The sequence below is a fragment of the Palaemon carinicauda genome, chromosome 2 (genome assembly GCF_036898095.1).
Source record: "Palaemon carinicauda isolate YSFRI2023 chromosome 2, ASM3689809v2, whole genome shotgun sequence".
Classification (NCBI taxonomy): Eukaryota; Metazoa; Arthropoda; class Malacostraca; order Decapoda; family Palaemonidae; genus Palaemon; species Palaemon carinicauda.
In genome coordinates, this window is record NC_090726.1 from 43,278,624 (window position 1) to 43,296,331 (window position 17,708).

At 37.2% G+C, this 17,708-nt stretch overlaps 1 protein-coding gene across 1 annotated transcript; it reads left to right on the top strand.

Annotated features, from left to right (window-relative positions):
- Window positions 1-773: 773 nt before the first annotated feature.
- LOC137616273 (homeobox protein Nkx-2.8-like) lies at window positions 774-12,475 on the top strand. The gene is made up of 2 exons (XM_068345902.1): window positions 774-861; window positions 10,334-12,475. The coding sequence occupies exons 1-2, from the start codon at window positions 774-776 to the stop codon at window positions 11,413-11,415; spliced, it is 1,170 nt and encodes a 389-aa protein (XP_068202003.1). The 3' UTR covers window positions 11,416-12,475.
- The last annotated feature ends 5,233 nt before the right edge of the window (window positions 12,476-17,708 follow it).

The window sequence follows — 17,708 nt, forward strand, 5'->3', positions numbered from 1 at the left end:
TTTGCTTTTTTTTATATTTGAGTTTTTTTATTTTTTGGGGCTTCTTTCGCCCCCCCCCCTCCCCCCTGAGGAGGGCGTATGAATGGCAGTCATGCCTTACAGAGACACTTGCAACGGCAGTGAACAAGAGCTGGTAAGTGGGCTAACCCCTTCGACGGAGGAATTATGGTGTGTGATATTACCGGCCGCTTGTCCTCACCTTTCATGAAATATACTGACATTTCATGAGAATCCTTTTTTTTTTTTTTTTGACACTTCATGCAAAACACAAACATTGCATGAACGTTTCATGCAATAAACATTTCACTGCAAAAAACGGAAGATGCAATGTGGATGTGGTTACGATGACATTGCATAAACATTACATGCAATAAACATTTCATGCAAAAAAAAAAAACGGAAGATGGAATGTGAATGTGGTTACGATAACATTGCATAAACATTTCCTGCAATCAATATTTCATGCAAAAAAACGGAAGATGGAATGTGGATTTGGTTACGATAACATTGCATAAACATTTCAGACAATCAACATTTCATGTAATAAACATTTCATACAAAAAAACGGAATATGGAATTTGGATGTGGTTACGATGACATTGCATAAACATTACATGCAATCAACATTTCATGCAATAAACATTTCATGCAAAGAAACGGAAGATGGAATGTGGATGTGGTTACGATGATGAACAACCGATAAAGACGAACGGAGATTGATGGCCGCGAACTGCTTGTTCATTTGATATTTTCTCTCGGGGGACTTCGCCGCCATGCAGAAACCGGAGGGACCTCCAGGTAGCCGCGTCAGGAGCTTCTCCGTCAGGGATCTTCTGCAGCTGCCTGACAAGCCTTCGTCAGGTAGGTCTTCGTGAGTCCTTCATTTGAAATTTTTTTTTTTTTTTTTTTTTTTTTTTTTTTTTTTTTGCTAGGATCTTTTTGCTTAAGAAGAGAAGAATCTTTATATTTGATGTATTTTGTCATAGAAGTAAAGAATCATAGCCGTAATAATTCTCTTTATAATGCTAATTTTAAGATCTATTTAATTGCAAGGCCTTCTCTTCTTAATGTTGACTTAAATTCTATTTAATCGCATGTTCTTCTCTTCATAATATTAATTTAATGTATTTAATTGTACTGTCTTCTCTTCTTGATGTTGACTTAAATTCTATTTAATCGCATGTTCTTCTCTTTTTAATGCAAATTTTAAAATCTATTTAATTGCAAGGCCTTCTCTTCTTAATGTTGACTTAAATTCTATTTAATCGGATGTTCTTCTCTTCATAATATTAATTTAATGTATTTAATTGTACGGTCTTCTCTTCTTAATGTTGACTAAAATCTATTTAATCGCATGTTCTTCTCTTCATAATGTTAATTCAATGTCTATTTAATTGCGTGTTCTTTCCTTCGCAATGTTAAGTTTAAAATCTACTTAATTCTCTCTTCTTTTTTTCATAATGTTAACTTTAAAATCTATTTTATAGCACGTTCTTCTCATCAAAATATTAACTTAAAATATATTTAATTGCATGTTCTTCTCATCATAACATTAACTTAAAATATATTTAATTGCATGTTCTCTTTATAACATTAACTTAAAATATATTTAATTGCATGTTCTTCTCTTCATAACATTAACTTAAAATATATTTAATTGCATGTTCTTCTCTTCATAACATTAACTTAAAGTATATATAATTGCATGTTCTTTTCTTCATAACATTAACTTAAAATATATTCAATTTCATGTAATTCTCTGCTTAACGTATAGCAAATTTAAATCAATATGTCATATGTATTTACCTTTAATTAAGAGTAACTGTGTGGCCCTTTGCGTCAATTGGCGTAGGAGGAGGAGATGATGATAATGATGATGATAATGATGATGATAATGATAGTGATGATGTGTGGATTCAAGATTTATCGTTTATGATATAAAAATGTTTTTGTATACTTTACTTATTTAGAATAGGCAGCAAGGCCTTAAGATATTTATTGGAAAAGGCACCACGACCTTAAGATATTTATTAGAAAAGGCAGCAAGACCTTAAGATTGTTTATAAAAGGCCGCAAGACCTTGAGATATTTATTAGAAAAGGCAGTCAAGACCTTAAGATTGTTTAGAAAAGGCATCAAGACCTTAAGATTGTTTTGAAAAGGCAACAAGACCTTAAGATTGTTTAGAAAAGGCAGCAAGACCTTAAGATTGTTTTGAAAAGGCAACAAGACCTTAAGATTGTTTAGAAAAGGCAGCAAGACCTTAAGATATTTATTAGAAAAGGCATCAAGACCTTAAGATTGTTTAGAAAAGGCATCAATACCTTAAGATTGTTTAGAAAAGGCATCAAGACCTTAAGATTGTTTAGAAAAGGCAGCAAGACCTTAAGATATTTATTAGAAAAGGCATCAAGACCTTAAGATTGTTTAGAAAAGGCAGCAAGACCTTAAGATATTTATTAGAAAAGGCATCAAGACCTTAAGATTGTTTAGAAAAGGCAGCAAGACCTTAAGATTGTTTAGAAAAGGCAGCAAGACCTTAAGATTGTTTAGAAAAGGCATCAAGACCTTAAGATTGTTTAGAAAAGGCAACAAAACCTTAAGATATTTATTAGAAAAGGCAGCAAGGCCTTAAGATATTTATTGGAAAAGGCACCACGACCTTAAGATTGTTTAGAAAAGGCATCAAGACCTTAAGATATTTATTAGAAAAGGCATCAAGACCTTAAGATTGTTTAGAAAAGGCAACAAGACCTTAAGATATTTATTAGAAAAGGCATCAAGACCTTAAGATTGTTTAGAAAAGGCAGTAAGACCTTAAGATATTTATTAGAAAAGGCAATTAAGGACTTAGGGTATTTATTAGATTATTAGAAAAAGCCACAAAGACATCGGACTATGAATATGACACTTTCGTTCATCCATTATTATTATTATTATTATTATTATTATTATTATTTGCTAAGCTACAACCCTGATTGGGAAAGCAAGATGCTATAAGCCCAAGGCCTCCAACAATGAAAATTGCCCATTGAGTAAATAGTTACTTATCATAGACTCGTATCACTGCATGCTTTTTAGATCTGTGTAGTCTTTTTTTTTGTCTGCATGTCTGGCTTAGCCACACGGCCTTTTTTCTCCCGCATGTCTAGTTTAGCCACACGTCTTTTTTCTCCTGCATGTCTGGTTTAGCCATACATCTTTTTTTGCATGTATGTCTGGCTTAGCCACACGTCTTTTTTACCTGCGTGTCTGGCTTAGCCACACGTCATTTTTGCTTGCAAGTCTGGTTTAGCCAAACGTCTTTTATCGCCTGCATGTCTGGTTTAGACACACGTCTTTTTTACCTGCATGTCTGGCTTAGCCACACATAATTTTTGCCTGCATGTCTGGCTTAGCCACACGTCTTTTTGGCCTGCATGTCTTGCTTAGCCACACGACCTTTTTTGCCTGCATGTCTGGCTAAGCCACATGTCCTTTTTCCTGCATGTCTGGCTTAGCCACACGTCTTTTTTTCCTTTATGTCTGACTGAGCCACACGACCTTTTTTGCCTTCATGTCTGGCTGAGCCACACGTCATTTTTTGCCTGCATGTCTGGCTTAGCCACACGTCATTTTTTGCCTGCATGTCTGGCTTAGCCACACGTCTTTTTTTCCTGTATGTCTGGCTTAGCCACACGAACTTTTTTGCCTGCATGTCTGGCTTAGCCAACGTCTTTTTTGCCTGCATGTTTGGTTTAGCCACACGTCTTTTTCCTGTATGTCTAGCTTAGCCACATGTCTTTTTGCCTGCATGTTTGGCTTAGCCACACGTCTTTTTTTTTTTGCCTGCACGTCTGGCTTAGACACATCTTTTTTTGCCTGCATGTCTGGCTTAGCCACACATCTTTTTTTGCCTGCATGTCTGGCTTAGCCACTCGTCTTTTTTGCCTGCATATCTGGCTTAGCCACCAGACTTTTTTGCCTGCATGTGTGGCTTAGCCACACGTCTTTTTGTTGCCTGCATGTCTGGCTTAGCCACATGTCTTTTTTTCCTACATGTCTGGCTTAGCCACACGTCTTTTTTTAATACATGTCTGTCTTAGCCACACGTCTTTTTGTTGCCTGCATGTCTGGCTTAGCCACACGTCTTTTTTTTAATACATGTCTGGCTTAGCCACACGTCTTTTTGTTGCCTGCATGTCTAGCTTAGCCACACCGCCTTTTTTTGCCTACATGTCTGGCTTAGCCACACGTCTTTTTTTTTTGCTTACATGACTGGCTTAGCCACACGTCTTTTATTTTGCCTGCATGTCTGGTGTAGCCACACGACCCTTTCTGCCTGCATGTCTAGCTTAGCCACACGACCCTTTCTGCCTGCATGTCTGGCTTAGCCACATGTCTTTTTCCTGTATGTCTAGCTTAGCCACATATCTTTTTGTCTACATGTCTGGCTTAGCCACACATTTTGTTTTGCCTGCATGTCTGGCTTGGCCATACGTCATTTTTCCTGCATGTCGGGCTTTGCCACAGGTCTTTTTTGCCTGCATGTCTGGCTTAGCCACTCGTCGTTTTTGTCTGCATGTCTGGCTTAGCCACTCGTCTTTTTTTCTTGCATACCTGGCTTAGCCACAAGTCTTATTTGCCTGCATATCTGGCTTAGCCACACGTCTTTTTGTTGCCTACATGTCTGGTTTAGCCACACGTCTTTTTTTTCTTTATGTCTGACTTAGCCACACGTCTTTTTTTGCCAACATTTCTGGCTTAGCCACACGTCTTTTTTTGCCTGCATGTCTGACTTAGTCACACGTCTTTTTGTTGCCTGCATGTCTAGCTTAGCCACACCGCCTTTCATGCCTTATCATGCGAGTGGCGTCCGCAATCAATAAGCCGTCATGTCAGCTGGATATTTCTTATCGTTGGCTGGTTCCATTTCTAGTTATTTTTTGTTTGTTTTACCCTTTATCATATCTATCGTTGTTCTTACTTTTATTCTTGAATGATAATAGATAAGACTCCGGTTGGGGAAATAGGAATATGAAGAGGAAAAGACAATTGGGGTGGACAGCGTGTTTGGAGATTACGTGTACTGGTCAATTTAAGTCATTATCTTTATGCGTACTTTCATTTCGCGTTCTAATTCCTTCGTGGTCACTGTCAAATAGAATTTTTTCTTTCGTTGGAATACTTGCTATGTGCGAAGGGATATATTGTACTTGCTCTTCTTGCGCTGAGATCTATTTTACTTGCTCTCCTTTTGCTGAGATATATTTTACTTGCTCTCCTTGCGCTGAGATGTATATTACTTGCTCTCCTTGTGCTGAGATCTATTTTACTTGCTCTCCTTTTGCTGAGATATATTTTACTTGCTCTCCTTGCGCTGAGATGTATATTACTTGCTCTCCTTGTGCTGAGATCTATTTTACTTGCTCTCCTTGTGCTGAGATCTATTTTACTTACTCTCCTTTTGCTGAGATATATTTTACTTGCTCTCCTTGTGCTGAGATGTATATTACTTGCTCTTCTTGTGCTGAGATATATTTTACTTGCTCTCTTTGTGCTGAGATATATTTTACTTGCTCTCCTTGTGCTGAGGTGTATATTACTTGCTCTCCTTGTGCTGAGATATATTTTACTTGCTCTCCTTTTGCTGAGATATATTTTACTTGCTCTCCTTGCGCTGAGATGTATATTACTTGCTCTCCTTGTGCTGAGATCTATTTTACTTGCTCTCCTTTTGCTGAGATATATTTTACTTGCTCTCCTTGCGCTGAGATGTATATTACTTGCTCTCCTTGTGCTGAGATCTATTTTACTTGCTCTCCTTGTGCTGAGATATATTTTACTTGCTCTCCTTGTGCTGAGATATATTTTACTTGCTCTCCTTGTGCTGAGATATATTTTACTTGCTCTCCTTGTGCTGAGATGTATATTACTTGCTCTCCTTGTGCTGAGATCTATTTTACTTTCTCTCTTTGTGCTGAGATATATTTTACTTGCTCTCCTTGTGCTGAGATGTATATTACTTGCTCTCCTTGTGCTGAGATATATTTTACTTGCTCTCCTTGTGCTGAGATATATTGTTCTTGCTGTTCTTGCGCTGAGATATATTTTACTTGCTCTCCTTGTGCTGATATGTATATTACTTGCTCTCCTTGTGCTGAGATATATTTTACTTGCTCTCCTTGTGCTGAGATATATTTTACTTGCTCTCCTTGTGCTGAGATATATTTTACTTGCTCTCCTTGTGCTGAGATGTATATTACTTGCTCTCCTTGTGCTGAGATATATTTTACTTTCTCTCTTTGTGCTGAGATATATTTTACTTGCTCTCCTTGTGCTGAGATGTATATTACTTGCTCTCCTTGTGCTGAGATGTATATTACTTGCTCTCCTTGTTCTGAGATATATTTTACTTGCTCTCCTTGTGCTGAGATATATTGTTCTTGCTGTTCTTGCGCTGAGATATATCTTACTTGCTCTCCTTGTGCTGAAGTGTATATTACTTGCTCTCCTTGTACTGAGATATATTTTACTTGCTCTCCTTGTGCTGAGATATATTGTTCTTGCTGTTCTTGCGCTGAGATATATCTTACTTGCTTTCCTTGTGCTGAGATGTATATTACTTGCTCTCCTTGTTCTGAGATATATTTTACTTGCTCTCCTTGTGCTGAGATATATTGTTCTTGCTGTTCTTGCGCTGAGATATATCTTACTTGCTCTCCTTGTGCTGAGATATATTGTTCTTGCTGTTCTTGCGCTGAGATATATCTTACTTGCTCTCCTTGTGCTGAGATATATTGTTCTTGCTGTTCTTGCGCTGAGATATATTTTACTTGCTCTCCTTGTGCTGAGATGTATATTACTTGCTCTCCTTGTGCTGAGATCTATTTTACTTGCTCTCCTTGTGCTGAGATATATTGTTCTTGCTGTTCTTGCGCTGAGATATATTTTACTTGCTCTCCTTGTGCTGATATGTATATTACTTGCTCTCCTTGTTCTGAGATGTATATTACTTGCTCTCCTTGTTCTGAGATATATTTTACTTGCTCTCCTTGTGCTGAGATGTATATTACTTGCTCTCCTTGTGCTGAGATATATTTTACTTGCTCTCCTTGTTCTGAGATGTATATTACTTGCTCTCCTTGTGCTGAGATCTATTTTACTTGCTCTCCTTGTGCTGAGATGTATATTACTTGCTCTCCTTGTTCTGAGATGTATTTTACTTGCTCTCCTTGTGCTGAGATATATTTTACTTGCTCTCCTTGTGCTGAGATATATTGTTCTTGCTGTTCTTGCGCTGAGATATATTTTACTTGCTCTCCTTGTGCTGAGATGTATATTACTTGCTCTCCTTGTTCTGAGATGTATATTACTTGCTCTCCTTGTTCTGAGATATATTTTACTTGCTCTCCTTGTGCTGAGATATATTTTTCTTGCTGTTCTTGCGCTGAGATATATCTTACTTGCTCTCCTTGTGCTGAGATGTATATTACTTGCTCTCCTTGTTCTGAGATATATTTTACTTGCTCTCCTTGCGCTGAGATATATTGTTCTTGCTGTTCTTGCGCTGAGATATATTTTACTTGCTCTCCTTGTGCTGAGATATATTTTACTTGCTCTCTTTGTGCTGAGATGTATATTACTTGCTCTCCTTGTTCTGAGATATATTTTACTTGCTCTCCTTGTGCTGAGATATATTTTACTTGCTCTCCTTGTGCTGAGATATATTTTACTTGCTCTTCTTATGCTGAGATGTATATTACTTGCTCTCCTTGTGCTGAGATCTATTTTACTTGCTCTCCTTGTGCTGAGATGTATATTACTTGCTCTCCTTGTTCTGAGATGTATATTACTTGCTCTCCTTGTGCTGAGATATATTTTACTTGCTCTACTTGCGCTGAGATCTATTTTACTTGCTCTCCTTGTGCTGAGATGTATATTACTTGCTCTCCTTGTGCTGAGATCTATTTTACTTGCTCTCCTTGCGCTGAGATGTATATTACTTGCTCTCCTTGTGCTGAGATATATTTTACTTGCTCTCCTTGTGCTGAGATATATTTTACTTGCTCTTCTTATGCTGAGATGTATATTACTTGCTCTCCTTGTGCTGAGATCTATTTTACTTGCTCTCCTTGCGCTGAGATGTATATTACTTGCTCTCCTTGTGCTGAGATCTATTTTACTTGCTCTCCTTGTGCTGAGATGTATATTACTTGCTCTCCTTGTGCTGAGATCTATTTTACTTGCTCTCCTTGCGCTGAGATGTATATTACTTGCTCTCCTTGTGCTGAGATCTATTTTACTTGCTCTCCTTGTGCTGAGATGTATATTACTTGCTCTCCTTGCGCTGAGATGTATATTACTTGCTCTCCTTGTGCTCAGATGTATATTACTTGCTCTCCTTGTGCTGAGATCTATTTTACTTGCTTTCCTTGTACTGAGATATATTTTACTTGCTCTGAGATGTATATTACTTGCTTTCCATGCGCTGAGATGTATATTACTTGCTCTCCTGGCGCTGAGATGTATATTACTTGCTCTCCTTGCGCTGAGATGTATATTACTTGCTCTCCTTGCGCTGAGATCTATTTTACTTGCTCTTCTTGTGCTGAGATCTATTTTACTTGCTCTCCTTGCGCTGAGATGTATATTACTTGCTCTCCTTGTACTGAGATCTATTTTCTTGCTCTCCTTGCGCCGAGATGTATATTACTTTCTCTCCTTGTGCTGAGATCTATTTTACTTGCTCTCCTTGCGCTGAGATGTATATTACTTGCTCTCCTTGTGCTGAGATCTATTTTACTTGCTCTCCTTGCGCTGAGATGTATATCACTTGCTCTCCTTGTGCTGAGATGTATATTACTTGCTCTCCTTGTGCTGAGATCTAATTTACTTGCTCTCCTTGTGCTTAGATCCATTTTACTTGCTCTCCTTGCGCTGAGATGTATATTACTTGCTCCTCTTGTGCTGAGATCTATTTTACTTGCTCTCTTTGTGCTGAGATGTATATTACTTGCTGTTCTTCCCCTGACTTAAATGGTAATACTCCATGGAAAATTGCAGTTTTTTGCGAAGCGCTTTATAAGTTCCTAGTTCTTATTTTGAGGTTTGACGTCCATAAATCAGTTTATTTTTTCGTGGTGTTTTATTGTTACTTGCTTATGTAAAACTTCAAAAGTTCAAATTTGCAGCAAATGTGTTCATGTTGAACGGCCTGACATAAGTCTTTTTATATATGAAATATCTGTTTTTATGTTAATGCTTTTAAGATGTTTTGATTTTTCATTATTTTTTATGTCGTTTATTTATTTGCTTAGTTTCTTTCCTGGGCTATTTTTCCCTGTTGGAGCCCTTGGGCTTATAGGATTCTGCTTTTCCAACTAGGGTTGTTGCTTAGCTAATAATAATAATAATGATGATGATGATGATGATGATGATGATGATGATGATGATGATGATGATGATGATAATAATAATAATAATAATACTGTGATTCTTAAACACGCTAGGTACATAGTTTATCATTTTAATATAACTGGAGGACATGAATCAATATTCATGATTGTTCAATTTTTCATTAAGTTTTAATGAAGAATATAATCATTTTATAGTCACTCCCATATATTTGCACTATGTAGGTTAATCAGTAATTAATTATATAATCCGTTTTTATTTTAATTGGCCTTTTCCGGATGAGTTTCTATAACTCTTTGATGTATTTAAATTTCACGCGGATAATTTTGAAATTCAGTTCGATTTTGTGATAAACCTTAAAATAGACAGGCTCACGTTTATATATTTAGTGTATATGTTTAGAATGTTATATGTTCGTTCTTTTGTTTACTTGTGAATGGCCATAGTTTAATTGTAGATTAGAATATTAATTTTTAATCCATTTGTTTACCTCAAGTTAAATAGTAGTTGTTAGTCAATTTGTGTACCTCAGGTCAAATAGTAGTTGTTAGTCAATTTGTGTACCTCAGGTCAAATAGTAGTTGTTAGTCAATTTGTGTACCTCAGGTCAAATAGTCATTGTTAGTACATTTGTTTACCTCGAAGTCAAATATTAATTGTTAGTCCATTTGTTTACCTCGAAGTCAAATAGTAATTGTTAGTCCTTTTGTTTATTTCAAGTAAGATAGTAATTGTTAGTCCTTTACTTCTCCTCGAAGCCAAATAGTAATTGTAAATCCATTTGTTTACCTCAAGTCAAATAGACATTATTAGTCCCTTTGTTTACTTGAGGATAGTCATAATTTCATGGTTGAGTATCATGAACCTGAATAATTGTAGTTTAATTAAATTAAAGATTTTCATTTGATTAATTACTATTTTCTTCTCCCCCTTCCAGCTGATGCCCTGACGCAGTCGCTGATGGTGAATACCGCCTGCAATGAATCCCCTCCGAAGGCACTTCCTCCCCAGAGCATTCCAGCACACCTCAATGACCGCAACCCTGTCCAGGCCGCAGCCGATTCCACGGAGAACACCCACGTGATAGAAGACGACGACGAGGACGAAGACGAAGACGACGACGAAGAGGTACCCGAAGGAATGGAATCCGTGGAGCTGGAAGGGGGCCCTGAAATTCCCAGCCGGAAACGGAAGAGGAGGATTCTCTTTACCAAATCGCAGACGTACGAACTCGAGAGGCGCTTCCGTCAGCAGCGCTACCTCTCGGCGCCCGAGAGGGAACACCTGGCCTCCCTCATTAACCTCACCCCGACGCAGGTCAAGATCTGGTTCCAGAATCACAGGTACAAGACGAAGAAGCTCTACAGGGAGAAGGGTTTGCCGTCGTCGTTGGAGCACCCTTACATCTCCTCCACGGGGTCCTTGGGGTCCCTGCCCAACGCCCTCCGACGGCTGACCGTCCCCTTGCTCGTTAGGGAAAGGCTATCGTCCGTTCACGCCAACGGCGGACGCGTCGACCCCCTGAGTCCGGACGTCACCTCCCTTTTAGAGCATCGTTTGCCGCACCCTCTGCACCTAACGCCACCCATGGGCTTCCCGGGTCTCTTCTCGGGTCTTTTCGGGGCTTCGGGAGGGTTGAGGCTGGGCGTGATGCCGCCCTCCCTCACCCAGACGCCCCTGTCTCCCGCCCTGGCTGCCTCTCTAACCTCGAGCCTCACATCCTCCTTGCTCCTGCCGTCGCCTTCCTTAATGTCGAGTAGCACCTCCATGTCGACTAATTCCTTGCCCCTCTTCTCCTCTCCGACGGTCACGTCGACGGTTGCCCCCGCCCGAGCCCCCGTCACCGTCTTGGAGGGGGCTGGCCATCGCTCAGCATCATCCTCGCCGGCAACGTCTCTCTCCTCCCCAAGGGCCTCTTCTCCAGTGACTACGACGGGAGGGGTAGACACCTCGAGCAGTGCCACGGCGGCGGTTGTGCCGTCTTCTGGCGGTGTTTCTATCACGCCCACGAGGTGGTGACCACCAGTATGTGGGCGTATCGATGCGGACGTCGGAGACTATGTAAAAGGCGTGTGTATAACTTTTTAAAAAAACGCGTGGTTGGTAAAAATGTCCCGTGGTAAATGAAAGTGATGTTGGTGAAAATGTCCTGCGGTAAAAAACGAAAAGAAAAAAAAACGCAATGTAGGTGAAAGTATCGTACGGTAAAATAAAAACGCATTGGTGAAAATATCGTGTGGTAAAAAATGCGATGTTGGTGGAAATGTTGCATGGTAATAAAAACGCGATATTGGTGAAAATGTGCAGTAAAAAAAAAAAAAAATGTTCGTGAAAATATTAGTGGTAAAGAAAGAGGTGTTGGTGAAAATGTCGTGAGGTACAAAAAAACGCATGCATGAAAATGTCGTGCGGTAAAAAACTGGGATGTTGGTGAAAATGTCGTGTGGTAAAAAAAAAAAAACGCAATATTCGTGAAAATGTCTTATGGTAATAAAAAACGCAATATTGGTGAAAAAAACCGTGCGGTAATATGTTACACATTAAAAAACGCAAGGTGGGTGAAAACGTTGCGCGGTAAAAAATCGCGTGGGTGAAATTATCGCGCGGTATACCCGAGTGATATGAACTGAACTTGGTGAATTGAATATGACACACTCGTTCCTTCTTCTAATGATGAAAATGATAGCAATGATGCCGTGTGCCTTAGGAATACGTTAGTGTTAATGACAAAATATCATCTTGCGATGTCTTAATGTCAAAAAAAGCGAGCACTACACTAGAAGGAAAAACAATAATAAGTAATAATTACCCCCTAAAAAGGTTGATGATAATTGTTGTCTGTCATTTTTCGAACCATTTCGAGTGATGAATGTTATAGTCATTAGAGATAGTGTATAGGCTAATAGGGTAATGTAATTAGCAGTCAGATGAGAAGAAAGTATATAGAATGTTGATTGGTCAAATACTGTAATGGTATTTTGACTCTACTTTAATTTGGTGTCTCGTATCATACCTCGTTTGAGCTACTCATAAGATTTGATATTGTTTTAATGTTTTTATTTATATTTAGATGTGGGTGAGGTTTTAGACTCACAGACTGTTGTTATTGTCTTCATGTGGTACTGATGAAAATTGTGGAATTTTTTTTTCAAAGAATTCAAAAGAAAATTGTGAACCGTTTTTTTTTTTTTTTTTTTTTTTTTTTTTTTTTTTTTTTTTTTTTTTTTTTTTTTGACTGATGAAATTTGTGGTCGATAATTTTTCAGAATTAAAAGAAAAAGAAAAAAAAAAGTCAACTTTTTTGGATGATGAAATTTGTGGTCGAAAATTTTTCAAAGAATTAGAAAAAAAATTATGCACTTTTTTTTAAGACTTAAAAATTGTGGAAGAATTTTTTTTATTTTCAAAATTCGAAGAAATTATTGGTAGCTTTATTGGAAAAAGAAATGGCAAATTGTGGGGATACTTACATTCTGACGATGTACCGTAGTTCATTAAACTTATCGATACTTCCTATCACATTGTATTTATTTTCAATGGGATTACTCTGAATTATAAAAATGTCCATTTATATAAAATTTATCAAAATTGAGCCGTTGTAAGCAAAAACTAAAAACAATAACCGTGTCGATCTTTATAAAATTTATCAAACTTGAGCCTTTGTAAGCAAAAATACTAAACAAAACAATATGTCGATTATTATGAAATAAACTAAACAAAACAATAAAACGCCAATTTATATAAAATTCAGTGAACTTGAGCATTTGTAAACAAAAATACTAAACAAATCAATTTTTCAATTATCATAAAGTAAACTAAACAAAACAATAACACGTCGATTTATATAAAATTCAGTAAACTTGAGCATTTGTAAACAAAAATACTAAACAAAATATGTCGATTATTATAAAGTAAACTAAACAAGACAATAACATGCGAATTTTTATGAAATTTATCAAACTTAAGCCTTTGTAAGCAAAAATACTAAACAAGACAATATGTCGATTATTATAAAGTAAACTAAACAAAACAATAACATGTCGATTTTTATAGAATTTATCAAACTTAAGCCTTTGTAAACAAAAAAACAAAACAAAAAACAATATGTCGATTATTATAAAATAAACTAAACAAAACAATAACATGTCGATTTTTATAAAATTGATCAAACTTGAGCCCTTGTAAACAAAAATATTAAACAAAACAATAACATGTCGATTTTTATGAAATTTATCAAACTTAAGCCTTTGTAAGCAAATATACTAAACAAAACAATATGTCGATTATTATAAAGTAAACTAAACAAAACAATAGCATGTCGATTCATATAAAATTCAGTGAACTTGAGTCTTTGTAAGTAAAAATACTAAACAAAACGTGTCGATTATTATAAAATAAACTAAACAAAACAATAACACGTCGATTTTTATAAAATTCAGTAAACTTGAGCCTTTGTAAGCAATAAACAAAACAAAAACAAAAACAATATATCGATTATTATAAAGTAAACTAAACAAAACAATAACATGTCGATTTATATAAAATTTAGCAAACTTGAGCATTTGTAAGCAAAAATACTAAACAAAACAACATCATGTCGATTTATATAAAATTTAGCAAACTTGAGTATTTGTAAGCAAAAAAACAAAACAGAAAAAACAATATGTCGAATATTATAAAATAAACTAAACAAAACAATTACACGTCGATTTATATAAAATTCAGTAAACTTGAGCATTTGTAAGCAAAAATACTTAACAAAACAATATGTCAATTATCATAAAGTAAACTAAACAAAACAATAACACGTCGATTTTTATAAAATTCAGTAAACTTGAGCATTTGTAAGCAAAAATACTTAACAAAACAATATGTCAATTATCATAAAGTAAACTAAACAAAACAATAACACGTCGATTTTTATAAAATTCAGTAAACTTGAGCATTTGTAAACAAAAAAAAAAAAAAAAAAAGAAAGAAAACTAAACGAGGAAGCTGTTCCAGCCAGTAGCTTCCGTGTAGCAAGTTATGCAATTGACCAAATCAATAATTTGATATTAGATATCGGTCCTTATCTGGATAATATGCGGGATAGGAATATACATCGTGTAAATATGTGTTAACGCACATTTTATCAACATTATATATTTGATTACAAGCAATTAAGAGAAGTATTTTAGATTTGAATGTGGGATTTTCGCTCGGCCTTTTTATTCTGACATTTAAATCAGAAAAATTCTTAAAGGTAATATTTTTTGATATTCATATATTACCAGGAAAATATGAAATATTTTAATTATAATGAATATACGTATATCTTAGCTTGGCATTTTAACCTCCCGTTATTTCCCTCTCTCTCTCTCTCTCTCTCTCTCTCTCTCTCTCTCTCTCTCTCTCTCTCTCTCTCTCTCTCTCTCATTTCTTATTTTGAATAATGACCGTATTTACAGTCTCTCTCTCTCTCTCTCTCTCTCTCTCTCTCTCTCTCTCTCTCTCCTCTCTCTCTCTCTCTCTCTCTCTCTCTCTCTCTCTTATTTTGATTAGCGACCTTATTTCCACACTCTCTCTCTCTCTCTCTCTCTCTCTCTCTCTCTCTCTCTCTCTCTCTCTCTCTCTCTCTCTCTCATTTCTTATTTTGAATAACGACCGTATTTACAGTCTCTCTCTCTCTCTCTCTCTCTCTCTCTCTCTCTCTCTCTCTCTCTCTCTCTCTCTCTCTATTTCTTATTTTGATTAGCGACCTTATTTCCACTCTCTCTCTCTCTCTCTCTCTCTCTCTCTCTCTCTCTCTCTCTCTCTCCTCTCTCTCTCTCTTATTTTGATTAGCGACCTTATTTCCACACCTCTCTCTCTCTCTCTCTCTCTCTCTCTCTCTCTCTCTCTCTCTCTCTCTCTCTCTCTCTCTCTCATTTCTTATTTTGAATAACGACCGTATTTACAGTCTCTCTCTCCTCTCTCTCTCTCTCTCTCTCTCTCTCTCTCTCTCTCTCTCTCTCTCTCTCTCTCTTATTTCTTATTTTGATTAGCGACCTTATTTCCACTCTCTCTCTCTCTCTCTCTCTCTCTCTCTCTCTCTCTCTCTCTCTTATTTTGATTAGCGACCTTATTTCCACTCTCTCTCTCTCTCTCTCTCTCTCTCTCTCTCTCTCTCTCTCTCTCTCTCTCTCTCTCTCTCTCTCATTTCTTATTTTGAATAACAACCGTATTTACTCTCTCTCTCTCTCTCTCTCTCTCTCTCTCTCTCTCTCTCTCTCTCTCTCTCTCTCTCTCTCTCTCTCTCTCTCTCTCTCTCTCTCTCATTTTGATTAGCGACCTTATTTCCACTCTCTCTCTCTCTCTCTCTCTCTCTCTCTCTCTCTCTCTCTCTCTCTCTCTCTCTCTCTCTATGAGTATTGCCAACTTAATTACATCATTTGATGAACGCAAATCGAATGATTTTAAATCCACAACTCTCTCTTAACTTACCATAACGCTTTTTATCCACATCTCAATAACTAAATATTCATTCAAATGGCCAATGGAATAGGTTGATGGTATCGAAGCTGAGACTCTGGAAGTTCACTTCAGAATACCCATTTTTAACCACATTACTTCACATGAATTATTGTAAAGTATAGCTGGGCTCCACAAAGCACTAGAAAAGTTAGAAGACCCAGGCCTACATGGCTGAGGACTACGAAAGGCGAAGGGCTCCATAAGCCACTAGAAGAGTTGGAAGACCCAGGCCTACATGGCTGATGACTATGAAATCCAAGGGCTCCACAAGGTACTAGAAAAGTCAGAAGACCCAGGCCTACATGGCCGAGGACTGTGAAGGGCTAAGGGCTCCACAAGGCACTAGAAGAGTTGGAAGACCCAGGCCTACATGGCCGAGGACTGTGAAGGGCTAAGGGCTCCACAAGGCACTAGAAGAGTTGGAAGACCCAGGCCTACATGGCTGAGGACTACGAAGTCCACGGGCTCCACAAGGCACTAGAAGAGTTGGAAGCCCCAGGCCTACATGGCCGAGGACTGTGAAGGGCTAAGGGCTCCACAAGGCACTAGAAGAGTTGGAAGACCCAGACCTACATGGCTGAGGACTACGAAGTCCACGGGCTCCACAAGGCACTAGAAGAGTTGGAAGCCCCAGGCCTACATAGCTGAGGACTATGAAGTCCAAGGGCTCCACAAGGCACTAGAAAAGTTAGAAGACCCAGGCCTACATGGCTGAGTACTACGAAGTGCGAAGGGCTCCACAAGGTACTAGAAAAGTTAGAAGACCCAGGCCTACATGGCTGAGGACTATGAAACCAAAGGGCTCCACAAGGCACGAGAAGAGTTGGAAGACCCAGGCTTACATGTCTGAGGACTATGAAGCGTGAAGTAGGAGATGAGGAATGGAGAAGTATTGATTTAAAAGCTCAAGATAGAGACGACTGGGGAAATCTAACCGAGGGCCTTTGCGTCAATAAGCGAAGGAGGAGATGATGATGACAGTATATATTAATCTTATCGAATTGTAGATATGTGTTTATTTGCATTTGAAATTTGTCCTTTTTTTTTCTTTTTTTTTCTTTTTTTGTAACAGCAGAAAAATTAAGTGGCTTGATCATTTGGCATTTTTCATTCATTTTTAATATATTTATTTTATTAAATTTTAAATATGTATATTTACCGTCCCTCTCTTGGATAATATCAGAAAAAATTAACTGTTTAATATTTTACATTTTTTTTCTTATTAATGTTCATATTTTTGTCATATCTTCGAAAAATAAACTGAAAACTTGAATATATTTTTTAATGAACATATATCACAAGCATACGTGATTTCAATCAATGTAGATATCACCCACGAAAGGCATTTAATACCGAATTCTATCTTGGGAATATATATCCACTTGGAATTAATTTTATGGTAACAGCTTTTGGCCGGGTGGAGATTCGAACTCCCACCTGTGGGCCGGAAACCATGCCAGCGTGGATATATATTCCCAAGATAGAATTCGGTATTAAATGCCATTCGTGGGTGATATTTATATTTTTTAATCTTTGAAGAGGATTCTGTGTATAAAGATGGTTGTGAAATGGCTAAAATGTTTATGTAAACAGTAAGTGATTCTGACCATTTGTTATAGGTACTTGGTACGTCGAACTGTTAAAAATTTGCTTTAAAAAAAAAGGGTAAAAATCCTGGAATAAATGTTGCCAGGCATTTACCGTTTTAAAAACTGATATATTGACATAAATGAGTGATATTACAGTCACCAACCCGTAATAGATAACAACAAAGTAGGGTAAAAATTACGGTCGCCTGTATTTTACTGAAATACGGC